The 20522-nt window shown below is 63.5% G+C and overlaps 2 protein-coding genes across 2 annotated transcripts; both read left to right on the top strand.

Moving 5' to 3' along the window:
- Nucleotides 1–2206: 2206 nt before the first annotated feature.
- Nucleotides 2207–12506, top strand: ANKRD13D (ankyrin repeat domain 13D; the record flags this gene model as incomplete). Its single annotated transcript, XM_084239212.1, has 14 exons — nt 2207–2296; nt 2802–2937; nt 3051–3175; nt 3891–3936; nt 4028–4171; nt 4355–4544; nt 9721–9787; nt 10173–10254; nt 10435–10496; nt 10596–10726; nt 11319–11476; nt 11595–11890; nt 11969–12060; nt 12293–12506. 14 exons carry the CDS (start codon nt 2207–2209, stop codon nt 12504–12506), a joined length of 1833 nt encoding a protein of 610 aa, XP_084095338.1.
- Nucleotides 12507–13676: 1170 nt separating this feature from the next.
- On the top strand, nt 13677–19898 carry SSH3 (slingshot protein phosphatase 3; the record flags this gene model as incomplete). The annotated part of the gene is made up of 14 exons (XM_084241030.1): nt 13677–13736; nt 14044–14081; nt 14616–14850; nt 15599–15714; nt 15800–15871; nt 16175–16240; nt 16332–16520; nt 16600–16693; nt 16918–17046; nt 17114–17160; nt 17820–17966; nt 18140–18340; nt 18424–18697; nt 19593–19898. 14 exons carry the CDS (start codon nt 13677–13679, stop codon nt 19896–19898), a joined length of 1974 nt encoding a protein of 657 aa, XP_084097156.1.
- Between the last annotated feature and the right edge of the window lie 624 nt (nt 19899–20522).

The raw sequence follows: 20522 nt of genomic DNA, 5'->3' as shown, positions 1-20522 counted from the left end.
CAGGCCCCCCGTACCCCAGGGCAGTCATCCGGGAATGGCGGGGCAGGGGTCTCCCACCCACTCACACACTCAGAAGCCTTGTCTGGCCCCCAGGAGAGAGGAGTGTTCGGTGCCCACCCTCCTGGGAAGCCAGTGCGGGTCCTGCAGATCAGTGGCTGGTGTTGCCGGCTCGCCAGGCCCTGTGTGCCCTCATGACAGCCGGACGCCGCCCTGCACTCTGGGCCCTGGGCCCTCTCCGGCTTTGGCCTCCCCTTTGGCCCCACTGTGCAGCCCCACTAGGGGACCTGAAGCTGTGGGACTCTTAGCACCAGGCCCCTGGTGTACCCAGAGGCTTCTGGTTTACTTCTCTCCCCCATGTCCCCACCCATAGGCCCTGCAGCGATGCCCACTCCCTGTGGGGCTCTGCTGGGCAAAGCTGAGGGGCTTGCAGCCCCAACAGCATGGCAGGTGAGCCAGGAAGGCTGTGGTAATGGGATGTCCTGGGGAGACCACAGAGCCTTGGAGGAAACGAACTTTGGACCTCTGGCATGGGGTGGGGAGGCCGGGCTGGGCCAGGTAGGCAAGCAGGGCGCAGGCTGGGACCCCCAGACACCAGAGAACCTGGCCGGCAGCCTGGCAGGACAAAGCTGGGAATGGACATAGAGCCCCTGAAGGCTCGGGACCAGGCCGGGAGGCGAGGGCTACCGTAGAACCAGCCTCTGACGATGGGGTGCAGGACTGACGTGTGGAGGGAGGTGGACAGGAGGCAGGGGACAAGTCGCGCGCCGGGGAGCGGAGCTGGCCGAGGGGAAGGGAGCTGACACAGCCGGCTCTGCAGAGGGTGTCGCACAGAACAGCTGCCGGAGGTGACCCAGAGGGAGCTGAAACAGGGTCAGGCTTTCACTCCAAGAGGCCCTTTAGAGGCCCTTTTTTCTCTTGGAGAAAAAAGGGCTGCGGAGACAATGGAAGTAGGAATGAAGGGCCAGGGGCAGGAATCGGGACAGGCTGGCCCGGGAGAGTCTTGGGATGTGCGGCGAAGGGGGCTGGTGGAGGCTGGAGGGGGCGCAGCCGTGGGGCGGGGTGTGCTTGAGTTCCGGGCATTCAGAGGCCTTTGAGTTGCTGTAGATCTGAGGGCGTGACAATGACCTGGTGCCACCCACCATAGCGTGGGGGAGCAGAGTGACCCCAGATAGCACAGGAGCCACCTGCCTACACTGACAGCACCGGGTAAGAGTGGCAACCAGGGGCCTCCCAGCCAGAGACAGATCAAACTCATTTTCCAAGCAGCACAGCGGGCCCAGCCGGCCGCCACTGCGCCTAGCGGTTGCCTCACACCAAAACACCAGGACTGAGCCCGGGTTCCAGTTGGGGTGACAACAGCAGAGCTCAGCCCACTGAGGCCTGCACCGGTTCCGGTTCCGGTGTGGGTGGGGGCCCGGCCCTGACTTCCAGGCTCCTTCCTCAGCCGATCCTGACACTAAGAGCAGCCTCTGCAGTGAAGCCCCAGTGGATGGAGGCAGAGAGGGGCTGGGGCTGACGGCGGCTCCCCCAACCCCATTCCTGACTCCAGTACCTGGGGGGGCTGCTTCCCCGAGTCGCCGGGGCCAGTCCGGCCCAGGTCCCGGGGGGCGCAGCCTTCAGCGGCCTCTCCGAGACGGCCGGGCGGGCCGCCAGCACCTCCCGTCTCGCCCGCACACAGCGGCGCGGGGGGCGCGGGGCGGGAAGGGCAGGGCTGCGGGAGAACGCGGGGCGCCCGGGAGCCGCGGCACGGCCAGCGGGGCGCCCGCTCGCGCACCCCCGGGCCCAGCCCCCGCCCCTCGCCGGGCGGCCCCGCCCCGAGGGAGCCCCTCCCGCCGCTTCCGGGCCGCCGGAGGGGGTCCCCTGGCCTGGCGCGCCCCCTGCAGGCCGCTGGCGGAGCTGCAGCCGGGCCTGGCGCGCGCGGGCCCGCGGCGGTTGCCATGGCTGCGGGAGGCGGGGGGGGGCGCGCCCGACGCCCCGCCCCGCGCCGCCCCGCCCTCCGCCGGCCCCCCTCGCCGGCCCCCCTCGCCGCCCGCGCCGCCGCCACTGCAGCCGCCGCCGCGGGGACCGGGGGCTGCGGGGGGCGCAGCGCCGGCGCGGGCGGACCGGAGCCGAGGGGGCTGCGCCAGGCCCAGGCCCAGGCGGGCCGGGCCGCCCCCGCCCGCCCGCCGCCCGCCCGCCCGCCCGGGATGCGGCGCTGAGGCCCAGCATGGCCGGCCCGGGCCCCACCTTCCCGCTGCACCGGCTCGTCTGGGCGAACCGGCACCGCGAACTGGAGGCCGCGCTGCACAGCCACCAGGTAGGGCCCGCCGGGCCCCCGGGCGCGCTCGGGCCTCCTCCCGGAGCTGCGGTGCCCGTCCCGGAGGCCGCGCGCCCCTGCCCGCCTCCGACCCGGAGCCCGGGTCACCTGCAGCTCGCGGACCCCCGGCCTGGGCCCCCTGCGCCGGCCGCGCCCCGGCCATGCAGTCGCGGGGCTCGCGTCTCAGCACCGCTGAGCCGAGCGAGCCCCGTCCTGGGCCCCCAACTCTCGACACGTAGCGCTGCACCCCGGCCTGACCGCCCCCCTTCCTCCCTGCACCTTGCCTGACCAGCCCCCTCCTCCCAGGCCCCTGCTCAGCCCCTGGCAGAGGCAGGAAAGGCGGCCGGGCCCTTCCCACCGGACCCCACCCCTGCTGGGGCTCGCGGCCACCCTCTGCGGCCCCGCCTGCCTGCCCTCCTGACTCCCCGCTGGGACTCCCTGCCCTGTTCCACCCAGCGGCCTTCCTGCCTCTCCTCTCCTGTGCTAAGAGTCCCATCTCCCTCAGCACGATATTGAACAGGAGGACCCCCGGGGGCGCACCCCCCTGGAGCTGGCAGTGTCCCTGGGGAACCTGGAGTCCGTGAGAGTCCTCCTTCGACACAATGCCAATGTGGGCAAAGAGAGCTGCCAGGGCTGGGCAGGTACGGCACACCAGGGGCTCCCCTGAGGCTGGCAGCGGGCTGGGTGGGTGGGACTAAGCAGCCAGGCCCCGGGCCATCAAGAGAGGTCCCTGCAGCAGCCTGGTGTCCCCCAGTCCTGCAGGAGGCAGTCAGCACCGGGGACCCTGAGATGGTGCAGCTGGTGCTGCAGTACCGAGACTACCAGAGGGCCACCCAGAGGCTGGCTGGCATTCCGGAACTGCTGGACAAGCTCCGTCAGGTATAGCAGGGCGCAGAGGGACGGCCGGCCGCGGCGGGTGGGTGGTGCCTTGAGGGGGCTGTGGCGAACTGTGCAGGGTCTCCCTGGTCAGCCATGCCAGGACTGGCCTCAGAAGGCCCCCTCGGCCCGTGCAGCCTGCTTCTCCCACACGTCGGTGAGGTCTGGCTCTCCTGGCCCAGTCCAGGGCCATGTAAGAGGCACTCAGGCCCTCGTGGATGACGTTGGGTCGATCAGCATCGAGGTTCCCCCAGTCCCAGAATTCCCAGCAGAGCTTTTGGCCATGGGCCTCCTAGGGAGTGCAGATTGCCTGAAGGGAGGATTTCACCCTACTGGGTGCATGTGGCCCGGGCCCCGGGAATTCCTGTCCACCCTTCTCAAAGCACACAAGGGCACCTGCTGGGAGAGCACACGACCTTGTGTCCCCTACCCTGGCCACTTGTCCCCTTGGCAGATGAGGACTCCGGGACCTGAAGGGGGACAGGCTGAGACTGGCCCCCAGGCCTTGGGCTTGTAACCCCGTCAGGTGGACCATTTTAGGACCCACTGGGCCTACTCTCTCCTGGGCAGGGTGGCTGGGGTAGGGGTATCGTGGGCCCCAGCAGCATTGGGACTTGCTGAAGGGCTGGGGCCCAGGAGTGGGCTGCAGACAGGAGCTCCTGGCCCACTGGCCCCCAGCTACAGGCCTGTCCCTGATGGGCACTCTGGTCTCTCTCAGGCCCCCGATTTCTATGTGGAGATGAAGTGGGAGTTCACCAGCTGGGGTGAGTGTGGACCCCTGGCTCCCACGTCTGTAGGGTGGGGTCTGTAGGCGGGGCCTTGGGGCAGAGCCCCCATGACCTGGCGCCCCTGCAGTGCCCCTCGTGTCCAAGATGTGCCCGAGTGATGTGTACCGCGTGTGGAAGCGGGGCGAGAGCCTGCGGGTGGACACCAGCCTCCTGGGCTTTGAGCACATGACCTGGCAGCGTGGCCGGCGGAGCTTCATCTTCAAGGGCCAGGGTGAGTGCTGGGGGGCCCGACTGGGCCGTTCTCGCTCCAGACACGCAGCTGGTGGTGAGGACGGAGGGGCACCCCGGGCTGAGGCCACACCCACTTGGCCATGGAGGCCGAGGACGCCTTGATGGCCCCGTCCCTGCTGCCTGGGCCGGGCACCCACTCGTCCCCCTTCCTCCCCGCCGGCAGAGGAAGGCGCCCTGGTCATGGAGGTGGATCACGACCGGCAGGTGGTGCACACGGAGACGCTGGGGCTTGCCCTGCACGAGCCGGAGGCGCTGCTGGCCGCCATGCGGCCCAGTGAGGAGCACGTGGCCAGTCGCCTCACCTCTCCTATTGTCTCCACCCACCTGGACACTCGCAACGTCGCCTTCGAGAGGTCAGTTGGGGCCTGGCCCTGAGGGCCCTTGCGGCTCCTGGTTCCGCCCCCGGGGCCGGCCCCTGTGCTGGTGTGCAGAAGGGGCGGCCGGCTGCAGGCCCAGTGTCTCAGCAAGGCCACTGCGTGAGGGCGGTGTCCCCGCGTAACCTCCGAGCCTCCTGCGCCCATCTGTCCCGGCAGCCGTCTCCCTGGGGAGGGGCTGGGCCAGGTGTCCCGTTTCTTGACTGCTGACGCCGAACGCTTGCCCATAGAAACCAGGATTTAGGCTGTAGTCAGGGCAGCTGTTTGCATCGTGCTGGCTTCTCAGAGTCCTTTAGGGGTGCCCTGGGAGCCTGACCCTGTGGGCTGGGGTGCTGTTTCTCAGATAACACACCCAGCCCCAACAATCGACTTCCAGAGCACGGAAACAGCTTTAACTGAGGTATGGTTCAGCCCGCCGCACAGGCCCGCGGCCACGGTTCGCGGCGCTCCAGCCACTGTGGAACAATCTCGCCCCCCATCCCGGGTGCCCCTGCCCTGAGCAGCCCTAACATGCTTTCTGTCTCTAGATTTCTCTCCTCTGGGCTTTCCCGTGAACCACCTGCTACAGCCCGTGGGCATCTGTTCTCGGCGCCCTCCGAGCAGCGTGCTCAGGGCCCGGGCAGGACCGCCTCCCTCGCGCCAGCCGAGGCTGGATGTTCACGTGTCCACTAGTGGGCATTTGAGGCGTTTCCACCCTTTGACGAGTTGTGCAGTGTTTGTTGCCATACAGCCGGTGGGCTGTGGTGTGTGGACATGTCCGTGCCCGGAAGTGGACTGACCGGCTCTGGTCCCTGGGTGGGGCTATCTGAAGGCCTACCAGGCTGGGCAGCACCAGATGCAGCGTCTTCCATTCTCACTGGCGGTGACGGAGGCTCAGCCTCTCCACCCTGCCCAGCGCCTGCCCGGGAGCCCTTCCCGGCCGCCCTCGCGGGTGTGCAGGGGCGCCCCGCTGTAGCTGGGTTTGCGTTTCCCTCAGGGCTGACAGTGTCTTGTCATTGCTCCTTGGCCGCTGTGGGTATCCTTTGAAGAAATGTCTGTTCATTTAAAAAGTTGGGATTGCTTTTTATTATTGAGTTGTGATAGCTCTTTATATTTTTTAGATATAAGCCCCTTATCAAAGCAGTGATTTGCAAATACTTTCTCCTGCCGTGTAGGTTAGCTTTCACTTTCTTTTTTTTTTTTTTTTAAGGATTTATTTATTTATGATACAAGAACCGGGATACAGGCCAGAGGTAGGGGCAGTGAGAGGACTCACCAGAGACAGAGTGGGGAGCAGAACAGGCAGACGGACTGAAATACACTGCTGAGGGGAGCAGCGGGGAGACAGGAGAGGTCTGCTGCGCCATGTGGGTAACTCCCTGGCCGGGGTTCGAACCCAGGCCATAGAGGTGATAGCCCTGAGACTTAACCCCACTCATACTTTTTTTTTTTTTAATTTTCTAGAGGCATGTCTTATTTATTTATTTGTTTGTTTGTTTGTTTTTTGTTTATACATGCACTGGGTACACTCAGAAGCGCGGGAGGGTGAGAGAATTCACCAGAGCCAGAGCGGGGAGCAGAGCAGGCAGAAGGACCAAAGGACACTGCTGAGGGGAGCAGCGGGCGGCAGGAGAGGTCTGCGCGCCATGTGGGACCCTCCTCTGGTGGCCGGGGAGCAGCCGGGGATCGAACCGGCGCTGCAGAGGCCGCGGGCAGCTTCGCAACCCAGCGCTCAACCGCTGCGCCACCGGGGAGGCCCACCCCACTCATACTTTTATGATGTGATTATCATGGCTAATAATACTTTGCTAAATCCAAGATCATTAGTAGTTTTCCCTGTTTTCTTGGGGAAGTTTCATAGTTTTAGCACCTATATGTTGGTCTTTGATCCCTTTTGAGTTAATGGAGAGAGACAGGACTCCAGCTTCATCCTTCAGCATGTGACTGTCTAGCTGCCCAGCACCATTCATTGAGAAGACTGTTCTTTGCCTGTTGAATGGGCTTAGCTCCCCTGTGGACAGTCAGTTGGCCATAGGTGTATGGGTTTATTTCTGGGCTCTCCATTCGATGGCATTGATTTGTATGTCTGTTTTGGAGCCAGCACTGCACTCCTGATCACTGTTGCTTTGTAGTAAAATTTACAATCAGAAAGTCTGAGTCTTCCTACTTTGTTCTTCTCAGGATTATGCCAGGTCCCTTGTGATTTCATAGGAACTCCAGGTTCAGTTTATCAGTTTCCACAAAGAAGTCAGGAGGGGGATTCACTGACTCAGTAAATCAGTTGGGACGTACTGGCATCTTCCCAGTGCCGACTCCTCCGATCTGCAGGCAGGGCATATTTACTTAGCCTTTTCATTTCTTTCAATGATGGTTGTAGTTTTCAGAGTACAAGGTTGGTAGTACTTCTAAATTCATTCTAAGTGTTATCTGTGATGGTATTACGAATATAATTACTTTCTATTTATACTTTTTAATTGTTCATTGCAAATCTCTAAAAATTCAATTGATTTTTGTGTATTGAACTTAGAGCTGTATCCCTGCTAAATATATTTTTTTCAGTTCTAATTGATTTTAGTGGATTCCTTGTGATTTTTTTCCTAGGTAAGAACATCTGTCACTTGTTAATAGAGATAGTTTTACTTTTACCTTTCCAATCTGGATACCTTTTCTTTCCTTTTCTTGACCAATTGCTCAACTAGAACCTCCCAGTGGAATGGTGATAGCAGTGGTGCACATAGTCATTTTTATCTTGTTTCTGACCTTTGGGGGCAAAGTCAGAAGGCCAGAGGCACAGGAGGGTGAGAGAATTCACCAGAGACAGAGTGGGGAGCAGAACAGGCAGACTGACTGAAATACATTGCTGAGGGGAGCAGCGGGTGAGACAGGAGAGGTCTGCCGCGCCATGTGGGAATCTCCCTGTCTGGCCAGGGATCGAACCCACGCTGCAGAGGCTGCAGACAGCTTCACAGCGCTGCGCTCAACCCGCTGTGCCACTGGGGAGGCCCTTTAGTCTCTTGATGTGTATTGTATCAACTGATTTTCAAATGTTGAACCAACTGTGCATTCCTGGGATAAATTTCACTGGATCGTGATGTATAGTTTTCTTTACATGCTGCTAGATCTGGTTGGCTTGTATTTTTTTTGAGGATTTTGTGTCCATATTCATAAGATATATCAGCCTGTAATTTTCTTTTCCTGTGATTTCTTTGTCTAGTTTTAGTACCTGGCCAGTCCTCTGTAGAATAAAACAAGGCAGTGTCATTTCCTTGACTGAGTTTTGCAAGAGCTTGTGAGTGATTGCTGTGATTTCTATTAATGTTTGGTTGGATTCATTGGTAAAGCCACCTGGGCCTGGGTATTTCTTTGTGTTTTTTTTAAATTACAAATTTAGGGCCTCCCTGGTGGCGCAGGGGTTAAGATGCAAACTATGAAGCAATCCGCAACCACTGCAGCACGAGTTCGATTCCCAGCTGCCCAGGGAGAAACCCACATAACGGGACAGATCTCTCCTGTCTCGCCCGCTGCTCCCCTCAGCAGTGTACCTTGGTCTGTCTGCCTGTTCTGTTCCCCACTCTGTCTCTGGTGAATCCTCTCATCCCCCGCATCTCTGGCCTGTACCCCAATTCTTATATAAAAATAAATCTTTTTAAAAAATTACTAATTTAGTCTCTATATTTGTTACAGGTCTATTCAAATTATTGGTTACTTCTTGAGTTTGTTTTGGTAGTTTGTCCCTCTGGGATTTTTCTATTTCATCTAGTGATCTAATTTGTTGTGATACAATCATTTATCAAAGTCCTTTATAATCCTTTTCATTTGTGTAATATCAGTAATAATACCCCCTCTTTCATTTTTGATTCTAGTAATTTGAACCTTCTCTATTTTCTTGCTAGCCTTTCCGAAGGCTTGTCAATGTTGTTGATTTTTTCCCCAAAGAAACAGCTTTCTTTTTTTTTTTAAAGTGATTTTTGTTTTAATTTACTATGCAATTTTTTTTTAAAGCTTCATTTATTCATTCATACAAGAGCTGGGGTACAGGCCAGAGGCATGGGGGGTGAGAGGATTCACCAGAGACAGAGTGGGGAACAGAACAGGCAGACTGACCAAAATACACTGCTGAGGGGAGCAGCAGGCAAGACAGGAGAAGTCTGCTGCACTATGTGGGTTGCTCCCTGGCCGGCCAGGGATCGAACTCGTGCTGCAGAGTCTGCGGGTTGCTTCATAGCGCCGTGCTTAACCCCTTGCGCCACCAGGGAGGGCCCGGTATTTCTTTTCTTAATATAGTCATTAACACCTATTAAATTCTCTCTGCACACTGCTTTATATATTGCTCAATATTGATATATTGATATATTTTGATATATACGTGTATGTTTTGATATAGTGTTGCTCTTTCCCATTCATCTCAAGTACTTCCTGGCTTCTTTTGCTTTATTCTTGGATGATTGTGTCTTCAGAAGAGTGGTTGACTTTACAGATTTGTGAGTTTCCCAAATCCTTTTTCTGTTACTGATCAATCATTTCATTCCATTGTGGCTGGACAACACACTTGATGCAATTTCTGTCCTTTCGCTTTGCGTGAGGTTACTTTTATGGCCTAGAATACAGTCTGTGTGGAAGAATGTCCGTGTGCACTCGAGAAGAACGTGCATCCTGTTGGGTGGAGTGTTCTGAGGATGTCTGTTAACCCAGTTCATAATGTTGTTCAGGTTCCCGCTTTCCTCGTTGATCCCTACATATTCTTTCTCTCCACTACTGGAAAGTGGAATATGGATGTTTCCAGCTATCGAATCAGACATACTTTTGTTTTCAACCTTTTATTATGGAAAATGTCAAACCTGGCAGAAGAGAGAACAGGCAGAGAGCTGATCACCCAGCTCTAGCAGGCCCCACATTTTCCTTCTCATTGGGACTGTCCTTCCTCAGCCTTTGTCCTTTTGCTTTTTCCCTGGACTAGGCAGACACCGTATCATCCCCACAGCAAACGTGTTTTAAACTCAGGCCAAACACCATTCTCACACCTAACAGCATTAGTGACAGTTCCTCAGTGCCTCCTGGTCCCTGGTCTCGTCCCAGTGTCCCCAGCTGTGCGGGCGTCCTCTCCAGCAGGGGAGGGGTCCTTGGAAGGGAGGTCTTTGGCCAAGGTTCTCACCAGCTCCTCTTTGATCTGTTTCAGGAACAAATGTGGTATCTGGGGCTGGCGGTCTGAGAAGATGGAAACCGTTAGCGGCTACGAGGCCAAGGCAGGAGAGGCTAGTGGTGGGGGTGGGGGAAGGAGACGAGGCCCAGGACTGTACCCCCCTCACCCACCCCACCTCGAGACAGTAGCCTGTGAGCTCCAGAGGCACCGCGGCCATGGGAACCCGGGGGGCCCGAGCACCCAGCCCCTGCCGAGCACATGGGGATCACCCACAGCATGAATCCCCACCCAGGTACCAAGAAGGCACGAGGAGCACTTCCCCCTCACTAGCGACTCCCTGGGGTTCAGACCCCGCCACTCCTGCACTCTGGGGAACACAGCCTCCCCTGTCCCAGCGGTCGGGAGGACTTGGGGCCTGTGCCAGTGAGGCTAAGTATGGGGAACAGGCTCTGAGCCCCCAGCTCCCCCTATCTCCCCCTGTTCCCCAGGTGTACAGTGCCACCAACGTGGAGCTGGTGACACGCACACGCACGGAGCACCTCTCTGATCAGGACAAGTCGAGGAGCAAAGGTAAACCCAGGTGCGCCTGCCTGCTGCCTAGTCACACCTCGCGGGGTCCCTGGTCTGGGGTTGGGCCAGAGTGTCCTGGACCAGCTGGGGGCCCACATCTGACCGGAGGCTCACGGTGGGGGGGGGCGCTCTGGGGGCTGTCTGGGGTAGGCCCCTCATGGCTCCCACCCTTTTCCTCAGGGGGGAAGACTCCATTCCAGTCCTTCCTCGGAATGGCCCAGCAGCACTCCTCCCACAACGGGGTAAGCGGGGCTGGGCTCGGGGCGGCAGCTGGCTGCAGGGGACCCTGGGCCAGGTAGGCAGCGTCCTGAGCACTAAGCCCAGTCCTGCGGCCCACCCAGGTGCCTGCACAGCCGGCAGCCAGCCCCGCCAACCCCATGGCCATCTCCCCTGACGAGTACTTCGACCCCAACTTCAGCCTGGAGTCCCGCAACATCGGCCGTCCCATCGAGATGTCCAGTAAAGTACAGAGGTGAGGTCTGGGGGTCGGCGGGGGGCTCTCCTAGGGAGGGGGAACCCACTCACCCAGTGGAGTCCCTCTGGACGCTGCTCCTGGGGCCAGGAGCCGGGTCTGAACCGTAGTCCTCAGCCCCCAGTACCTGGGGCTGGGCACTCTCCCAGGGTGAACGGTGGGTGGGAGACGGCTGGCGGGGCAGCACCACACGCACATGGCTTTCTAGGAGACCGAACGGGTACCCGCTGGGCCGTGGGGCTGGCTTGTCGCAAGTGGGCAGAGTCCGAAGCGCTGGCGCGGTGATGGGGCACGGCCTTCCCCTCCGGCGTCTGGTCTCCTCGGTCACACTTGGTGCCTGCCCACGAGGCTCCTCATGGACACGGAGCCACCCGGTGTGGGGGCTGGGAGCGGGACCTGGCACACCCCGGCCGCACCGGCCACGGAAGCACGGCGGAGTGGGGGGTGCCGGCCGCGGTGGGCTGCGGAGGAGGCCCGGGCGGAAGCCAGCAGCCCGCCCAAGCCGGCCTGGGCCCACGGTCTGGGGGCGGCTCGGACGGCGGGGCCAGCAGGGGCTGCGTCCTTCACCCACACGCTGCGCTTGGCCCGGCAGGTTCAAGGCGACGCTGTGGCTGAGCGAGGAGCACCCGCTCTCCCTGGGCGACCAGGTGACGCCCATCATCGACCTCATGGCCATCAGCAACGCGCACTTCGCCAAGCTGCGAGACTTCATCACCCTGCGCCTCCCGCCCGGCTTCCCGGTCAAGATCGGTGAGAGGGTGGACCGGGCGGCAGAGGGGCCCCCGGCAGCCCCCGGGACGGCGCAGGTGTGGGGGCCGCGCACGGGTGGGTCTCGCTGGGGTACTCAGGCTCAGCTGTCTCCGCGCAGAGATCCCCCTTTTCCACGTGCTCAACGCCCGCATCACCTTCAGCAACCTGTGTGGCTGTGATGAGCCCCTGAGCTCCGTGTGGGTGCCGGCCCCCGGCTCTGCCATCACGGCTCCGGGTACCCCCGCCGGGGGCAGCCCTTTCCCCTGCGAGGTGGACCCCGCTGTGTTTGAGGTGCCTGAGGGGTACAGCGTGCTGGGTGCGGAGCGCAGCGAGCCCCTTCGTGACGAGGACGACGACCTGCTGCAGTTTGCCATCCAGCAGAGCCTGCTGGAGGCGGGCACGGAGGCCGAGCAGGTGGGGTGCAGGGGCGGGTGCTGGCCCCTGCTGCCATCGGACAGTGGAGGTGACAGGCCCCAACTCCGCCTGCCGCAGGTGACTGTCTGGGAAGCTCTGACCAACTCCCGGCCCGGCACCCACCCTCCTCCCCAGGCCGTGGCTTACGAGGAGCAGCTTCAGCTGGAGCGGTGAGGCCCCGGGCTGGTGTGGGTGGGCAGGCGCTGGTCCCAGGCCCAGACCCTCCGAGGGCTGCCCTTTGTCACCGCCCACCACCGGAGGAGGCATGGGGGGTGGGGGCGGGGCCTTGCTGCTTCTCTCAGGTCTCCCAGGCCCACCTGCCCTGTCTGTCCTCGCCCCTGAAGCCAGGCCCCAGCCGGCTCCTCACCGCTGTGCTCTCCCCTCTCACGCTGTGCCTGGAAGGGCCCTCCAGGAAAGCCTGCGAATATCCACAGAGCCTGGGGGCCCAGGATCCCCTCAGAGGACTCCCCCGGTCCCGGCCCCCCCAAGCTTTGAGGAGCAGCTTCGCCTGGCCCTGGAGTTGTCTTCACGGGAACAGGAGGAGCTGGAGCGGCGGGGGCAGCAGGAGGAGGAGGACTTCCAGCGGATCCTGCGCCTGTCGCTCACAGAGCACTGAGCGGCCCTGGCGGGCTGGGAGGGGGCCACCCCGCACCCACTTTTGTAACTTATTTATTTATAAACTGTCTGCTGCTGAGCTGGGGGCCTGGAGCTCTGGGTGGGGGGGCTTATGACGGAGACCAAGATGGCAATAAAGAGACCTTCGGCAGCAAGCTTGCTCTGCGCAGTGAGCGGGGGTGGCCGGGGCTGTCGGCCGTGACCCCAGACCTGGGTTGGAATCTGGGCCATGGCCCCTCAGCCGGGTCCTCCGCTAGGACAGGAGAGCTGGGCCCTCCGAGCGGGCGGTGCTCTGCCTAGACGGGCCGTCTGGCCTACAGGAGACCGCCTTTCTCCTGGCCCTGCGGCTGGTTTTGGGGAACCACCCCCGCACCTGTTGGGAGGAGAGTCCAGGCCCCCAGACCACTCCCAGGCGGCTGGGAGGAGCCCCGAGCCGCACCCCCAGGTCTGGGTTCAGCCTTGACCCCGCCAACTCACTTCCCGGTGCCACAACTGCCGCCGCCTCGGCCCTGCCCTCGCTGCAGGGTGAGCCGGGATCCCCGGGGCCGCTGGTGGGCTGGTCTCACCCCCGGCTCCCCTGGCGGTTCCCGGCTTCCCGGGGGTTGCTGGGGCGAGGTGGACTCGCAGGGACAGAGAAGTTCGGGGCCGCCCTCCCCCGACCTAAGGCCCACGGCGGCTGCACCTCTCCAACCCCGTCTCCAACCCCGTCTCCGGCCCCGCCTCCCCGCGCCCGGAGTCCGCCCCGACGCGGGTTGAAGCCCAAAGTCGAGCCCGGGCGGCCTGCGGGAGGGGCGGGAGGGGCGGGGCGGGGGGGCCCGGCAGCCACCCCGCCCGCGCTGCGACGACCACCTCGGCGACCGAACCGGCGCGTGCCCCGCGGCCGCCCCACCTGCGGCCCGCCCCGCCCCCCGCGCGCTCGGAGGCGGGGCGCGGCGCGGGGACGCGAAGGGCGGGGGGCGGCCGCGGGGAGCCGGCTCCGCAGGCCGGGCTGGCCGCGTCTGGCCCTTTAAGGGCCGCCCGCGAGGAGGTGCCTGGCGGCGGGCGCCCGGGTCCCCGAGTTTCTCCTTCCTGGTCTGGCGGGCCGGCGGGCAGGCGGGCAGCCGCCGCCGTCGTCCGTGAGGCTGGGGCGGGCGCGCATCCGGTGCCAACCCTGGTGGCCCCGCCTGGCCCCATGGCCCTGGTCACCGTCAGTCGCTCGCCCCCAGCAGCAGCCACGCCGATGGGGCCCTCGGTGAGTCCCGCTTTGCTGTGTCCTGTCCACGCAGTTAGCTGCCAGCTGGGTCTGGGGTGCCAGTCCTGCCCACGGGCAGCCTCCCCTCAGGCCCCGGGGTGTGGGGGGCCGAACCCCAGGGCGGGGAGATCTTGAGGCTCCCAGGAACTGGGACCAAGAAAGAGCCCCGGCTGGACTGTCCAGTCTGTGGAGGCCCCACCCCCTTTCCAGCCCAAATCTGGGGCAACCCTCCAGACACCTGCCGCGCCCCCAGTCACCCTGGCCTGGATGTCCTACCTCACTGCCCCTGGGGCCACTTTTTCGGCAGGATCAGGCGTCCAAGCAGAGAGGCCAACTCCAGCGAAGGTGAGCGCCAGGCTGGACAAGACACCCCACCTGCTGCTGGGCCTGACCCGGTGTTGGTCGTACCCCGCTAGGCCAGCTACTGAATATGCTCATGGGCATGGCTGGCTGGCCGGTTGCCCAGACCTTTTCTTTTCCTGTCCTGCCCCCCGGCCCCCCATGAGCTGCACCCCTCCACTCACTCCCCTGGAGTCTGGCTCAGCCAGGGGTCTCAAGCCAAAGGACAGGATGGGGTGACAGAGCCTGATGACTCCAGGATTCCCACCAAATTTACTGCCTCTCCTGAGTTAGGCAGGTGAATGGGAAAGGAGCAGGGCCTGCCCCCCTCGGGCAAGAATGGGGCCTTGGAGACTCTGAAGCAGGGGTTCTCAAGTATGGCGGCAGTATCCCTGGGAATGGGTTAGAAAAGCCCTCTGTCAGGCGATGCCCTCCGCCGACTCTCCAAGGAGGGGACCTGTTTCAGTCACCCCTCCTGGTCACCCTGACTCAGCCGGGTCCCAGGGCCCGGGAGGGGTCTTAACCATCCCCCCACCCCAGGCAGAGCTTCGCAGTGCTCCGTGGGGCTGTCCTGGGGCTTCAGGACGGAGGGGACAATGGAGATGCAGCTGAGGCCCGCTCAGAGCCGGAGGAGGAGCCGCCCGGTGAGGAGCCGCCTGGTGAGCAGCCGCCCGGTGAGAACAGGACAGATAATGGGCCGCAGAGTAAAGAGGAGCAGAAGCGCCACCTGCAGGTCATGGTGGAGCTGTTGAGGCCGCAGGACGACATCCGCCTGGTGAGTGGAGCTGGAGGGTGGAGCAAAGGCACTAGTGCGTATGAGTGTGCATGTGTGTGTTTGGGAGCAGTGGGGGGCCTGGGGGATGTTTCAGCTAGAGCTGTGTGGCCAGGGCGAGGACGTCTTCAGGTCTCTAGAGGGCTGGGGAGGACGGGGCCCACGGGGTCAGATGAGGCCCCCAGCTGAGGCGTGACACGACACAGCTTTCTGGTCAACCTGCCCTGCCAGGCGCGTGGTTCTGGCGTGGACTGGTGCCTGGGTGGGTGCTGCAGGAGGGCCCAGAGGCTGTGGAGACATCGCCACTTCTGTAGCAAAAAAGGGGCTAACAAGATGAGGGTCTTTCATAAGGCGGAACTTGCCCTCTGGAAGCAACGTCTTTGTGGTGAGATTGTGCCCCTCAGGCTTCTTTGGTGAGAGACGCTTTTGGCGGTGACAGGAGGAAGGGTCTTTTAAGAACTCCTTCCTAGGCAGAAATACAACATGGGTTGTGTACGTCGGGCCCCTTCCCCCTTTCACCCACTCATGTGCCCTTTCAGAAAAAGCTCTGGAAACACCTTGTGGGATCCTGAATCCCAAAGCTGGCAGCCACCAGCCTGCGAGCGCTGGTCTGGTACTCGGGGGAGGGGCTGGGGCGGAGGAGCGAGCAGTGGTGGGGTCTGATCTGGGCCGGGGTGTGTGCTCGAGGGGTGTGGGGAGTGGGGTCTTCTGGGCCACGGTGACCTGGGCTTCTCCCCTGCCCCTTCCCTAGGCAGCCCAGCTGGAGGCAGCACGGCCCCCCCGGCTCCGCTACCTGCTGGTGGTTTCCACAAGAGACCTTCTGAGCCAGGAGACTGTCCTCCTGGGGGTAGATTTCCCTGATAGCAGGTGGGACGAGGAGGCAGAGGGAGAGGAAGGGAAGGGGCAAGGAAGGGAGGTCCGGGGGGACAGTGACTCTCCTGTCTTCTGCCAGCTCTCCCAGCTGCACCCTGGGCCTGGTCTTGCCTCTCTGGAGCGACACTCAGGTGTACCTCGATGGCGATGGGTAAGCAGTGGCGGGCAGGAGGCTGGAATACCAGCGTGATGTATGGGCACCGGGGCAGGCCCTGGAAGGCAGCAGAACTCAGGCTGGGGCCTGGGTTTATTCAGCTCCACCTCAGGTTTGCTGTGTGATCCTGGGCGAGTGTCCTAACTTCTCTGGACCTCACTCCCCCCCATATCTAGCAAACAGGACTTATTTGAGCTCAGGTGATAGGTGCACATTCTGAGGTGCGGCCTCAGGAGGGGCTGGTGGGTGGGCTCTGTCGCAGAGGCTGGAGTTGGGCTCCACTGCACCGGTCCTCTGCAGGGGCTTCAGTGTGACGTCCGGGGGGCAGAGCCGCATCTTCAAGCCCATCTCCATCCAGAGCATGTGGTAAGGACCAGGGGGGCCCTGTCAGGTGGCCTGGGGTCTGGGTGGGGGGCAGCGGGGAGGACAGTGTGACTCAGCTGCCATTCTCCCCCAGGGCCACGCTCCAGGTGTTGCACCAGGCATGTGAGGCGGCCCTGGGCAGCGGCCTCGTGCCTGGGGGCAGTGCCCTCACCTGGGCCGGCTACTACCAGGGCAGACTGAGCTCTGACCAGAGCTGCCTCAGCGAGTGGATGGCCATGGCTGACCTGGAGTCTCTGCGGCCTCCCAGCCCCGAGCCCGACCGGTCAGTGCAGCGGGGGAGGAAGCGGGGGGTCGTGGTGGAACAGGGAAGGGGCCCCTGGGCTCACGGACTTGGCCCCCAGACCCTCAGAACAGGAGCAGATGGAGCAGGCAATCCGGGATGGGCTGTGGGAGGTGCTGGACACCAGTGACCTGGAGACCGTCACTTCCAAAGAGGTGGGCAGGGGGCGAGGGCTGGGAGGGAGCCGGGTGGGCCCCCCCCCCCCCCGCTGGGGGCTGGCGTTTTTTCCTCTCCCGGAGCCTTCCCACCTGGCTTTCCTCCTGGATGCCTCGCCTCAGCGGGGGTGGGAAGGGCACTGGCCCCACTGGCCCCAAAGGGAAGGGTGGGTGTGGGGCCCTTAGGAGGCGCCCCTGAGCCTCTCAGTGCCGCCCACCTGCAGATCCGCCAGGCCCTGGAGCTGCGCCTGGCGTGCCCCCTCCAGCAGTACCGCGACTTCATCGACAACCAGATGCTGCTGCTCATGGCCCAGCGAGACCGGGCCTCCCTCATCTTCCCGCACCTCTACCTGGTGAGCGCGGGCTGGCGGGTGGGCACCGCTGCCAGCAGGGCAGGCGCTGATGCTTCCCCGTCCACAGGGCTCGGAGTGGAACGCAGCGAACCTGGAGGAGCTGCAGAGAAACGGGTAGGCTTCCCAGCAGCCCTTTCTCTGAGCTCCCCCTCCCCCGCCAGGGACAACCTGGCCAGAAACACCATGCACCTGGCGCCTGGCACGGCCTTGCTTCCGGCTCAGCCGGGGCTGCTCCCCTTGTGGGTCTCAGGTGAGCCCAACCTGGCTGGCCTGCTGGGGCGCCCTGGCCCAGCTTCCCCCCTACCGTGAACCTCAAATCAGGCCCTCGACCTGCTGCAGTGGGCGAACCCCGCAGGTCTGCCCTGGCAGCCAAGCTCCTCTCCTCCTGGCTATAGCCCGGGGAGAAGGAAGTGCCCTCTCCAGAGAGGGACTATGCCCACACCCGTGGCTGCGGATCGCCCACCGTGGGCTTCTGGGAAACCTGCTCTGGCCCTCACCTGGCTGCTGCAGGGCCTCCAAGCTCAGCGCGGCTCAGAAGCTGCTCTCTCCCTAACTTGCGAGACAGCAGAGGGTCGGGGTTGCGCTCACCTCGGCAGCTGCGGGGGGGCCTCGAGCCCCACGGGTGACATGATCCACTCAGGGCCACAGGACAGGCATCTGCCACCGTGCCGCCCCCACCTGACTCGCAGAGGAACAGGACCCCCAGGTGGCCAGGGCTGCTGGAGCCGGGGCGGCACCCCAGCCACGCAGCCGGGCCTTCCCCTCTGCCGCAGGGTCAGCCACATCTTGAACATGGCCCGGGAGATCGACAACTTTTACCCCGAGCACTTCACCTACCACAACGTGCGCCTCTGGGATGAGGAGTCGGCCCAGCTGCTGCCCCACTGGAAGGAGACACACCGCTTCGTGGAGGCGGCCAGGTCCAGCGCCCGCCCCACCGCTCCCAGCGGCCCCGCGCCTCCCAGCCCTCTGCCCGGAGCTCCGGGACCTCTTCTGGCTCTGGGGCCCTGGCCCTCCCCCTTGGCTCTGGGTAGCTCCCCCCTATACTGCAGGGGCCCCGGGGAGGGGGAGCTGACCGGCTGTGCCTCCACAGAGCGCAGGGCACGCGGGTGCTGGTGCACTGCAAGATGGGCGTCAGCCGCTCGGCGGCCACGGTGGTGGCCTACGCCATGAAGCAGTACGGCTGGGGCCTGGAGCAGGCGCTGCGCCATGTGCAGGAGCTGCGGCCCATCGCCCGCCCCAACCCCGGCTTCCTGCGCCAGCTGCAGACCTACCAGGGCATCCTGACGGCCAGGCAAGGCGGCGAGCGAGCGGGGGCGGGCGGGCGTGGGGGTGGCCTGCGGGATACTCAGGCTGACTCAGCCCACCTCTTCACAGCCGGCAGAGCCAGGTCTGGGAGCAGAAAGCAGGGGGGACCTCCCCAGAGGAACCCCTGGCCCTCGAGGCCTCGACGCTGTTGCTGCCTCTTCTGCCGGAGCCAGGGGACAGTGAGGCGGTGGAGGTCACGGGACCGGAGGAGAGCCAGGCAGCCCCCAAGGAGGAGCCTGGGCCGCGGCCTCGCATCAACCTGCGTGGGGTCATGAGATCCATCAGCCTCCTGGAGCCCCCCATGGGGCTGGAAGGTGCCCCAGGGGCCAGTGACCTGCCAGAGGTGAGGGCCATACTCAGGAGGGGACCCAAGTGGAGGCGAGGGTGGGGGGGCGGGAGGGACAGAGAGACGCCAGGACTGGTGCTCCACCTTCAGTCCTGAGCAGGGGGCACCTCGCCTGGGCAGCCCCCTTCGGCCCCTCGGAGTAGCCCAGGAGGGCAGGCGGGGGCCTCGGGTGTGGGGGAGCAGCGCTGGGCCCGAGGCGTCTTCACGGGCTGCAGGCTGAGGGCGCTGGCAGCGCTGGGCCTGAAGGAAGGGTTGGCGGCCCAGCCTGGAGCGAGCATCCTCCCCAGGCCTGCAGCCGGAGCCCCAGCCTGAGTTGGGGTGGATAAGCTCTCTGCGGGGCAACGCTTCCCGGGAGGGGTGGGGGCCACGGTACCAGCCGAGCGGGCAGCATGCGGGAGGACTGGACGCCGGCCCTTGCTTAGGAAGCCAGGCCCTCAGGACGCCAGGCCGAGGCGCTGACCTGGAGGAGGGCGAGCACCGCGCGGAGGGAGAGGCTTTCTGCAGGCGGCGCTGGGCGCAGAGGACGGGAGGAGTGGACGGTGGTGGGTGGGCCTTCCTGAGGCGGGGTGTCCTCACTGGGCACCTGGACAGCCTCCCCCCTGTGGCTCTCGGGACCGAGGGTACAAGGCAAGGGGGCGGGAGGACAAGGAGAGGGCCTCAAGGGTGCAGCCGGCGCAGGGGTGCTCAGGAGGCTGCAGGCAGGTGAGGGCCGAGGAGCAGGGGCGCAGGGCTGAGGCGCTGCCTTCCCTCCTGGGGGAGGAGCCTCTGGAGCAGCTCAGCTTTTCTGTAGTCACCCCACAGACGCCCCGCACCGGCCTTTTCTAGGCTCGTGCTCCACCCCCCCGCCCTGCAAGGACGTGCCCTGACTCCCTCTCTCGATGCTCATCACCAGGTTTTCTCTTCGAGCGAGTCTCCAGGAGAAACCCCCCCACAGCCCTGTCCTCAGCTCTCAAAGGCCAAGGGCCGCAGGAAGGTCCAAAAGGGGCCTTGGCCTGCCCTCAAGTCCCGCCAGTCAGTGGTTGCCCTCAACAGCGCCGCCCTGGTGGCCTGCCGGACCAAGGCCTTCCAGGAGCAGGAGCCGGAGCCGGAGCCGGAGCAGAAGCAGTGGGAGCCGGCGGGCTCTTCCCCCACGCCCAGGACCCGGAAGGTGGTGAGGCAGGCCAGCATCCGTGGCAGTGGGGAGGAGGGTGAGGCCTGAGCCCGCACCCCCCCACCCCAGACACCAGATAGAGGTGCCGGAACCACGCTTCTGGGTCAGCCCCTCACTCCGCCAGCCTGCCGACACCCCACTGCTCCCCAGGAAGCACGACCCCCGCCCCCGCAACCCTACAGCCTCATCTCCTCCAGCCTCGGCCCGTGTCCCCCTGTGCAAGGACTCAACACCTTCTCTGTAAATGGGGCAGGGACACTGGAGATGTCTTTGGGGGCGGCGGCACCCTAGCATCATGCTCAGCTATGGCCGGAGACACTCCCTCCCAGATGCTAAAGGAAAGTGTCCCTGAGAGAAAGGCTCACGCTCCCTCCCCCACTTACTCCTGCCCTGCAGGCCAAAGACCAGTGGCCCCCAAGGCAGAAGGAGGGAACCCCAGTGCTCAGTCTCCGGCTCTCTGGGGCGCTGAGGGGCTGGCAGGGCTGCCCCTCTCAAGCACTCCCCAAAGGGCATGAGTCTGCCTGGGCCCTGTGCCCGGGTCCCCGCACTGCTCACGGCCGCGCGGGGAGTCTTCCTCGCACCCTTCTCCGCCTCGCGCTGGCCAGTTTTTCAGTCTTAGCAGTTTCTGGCTTTGTTCTTGGGAATAAAAACATTTCGTATTATTTTCAGTTC

The sequence above is a fragment of the Talpa europaea genome (assembly GCF_964194135.1).
Source record: "Talpa europaea genome assembly, chromosome: 1".
Classification (NCBI taxonomy): domain Eukaryota; kingdom Metazoa; phylum Chordata; class Mammalia; order Eulipotyphla; family Talpidae; genus Talpa; species Talpa europaea.
This window is presented reverse-complemented; position numbering and strand designations above follow the sequence as displayed.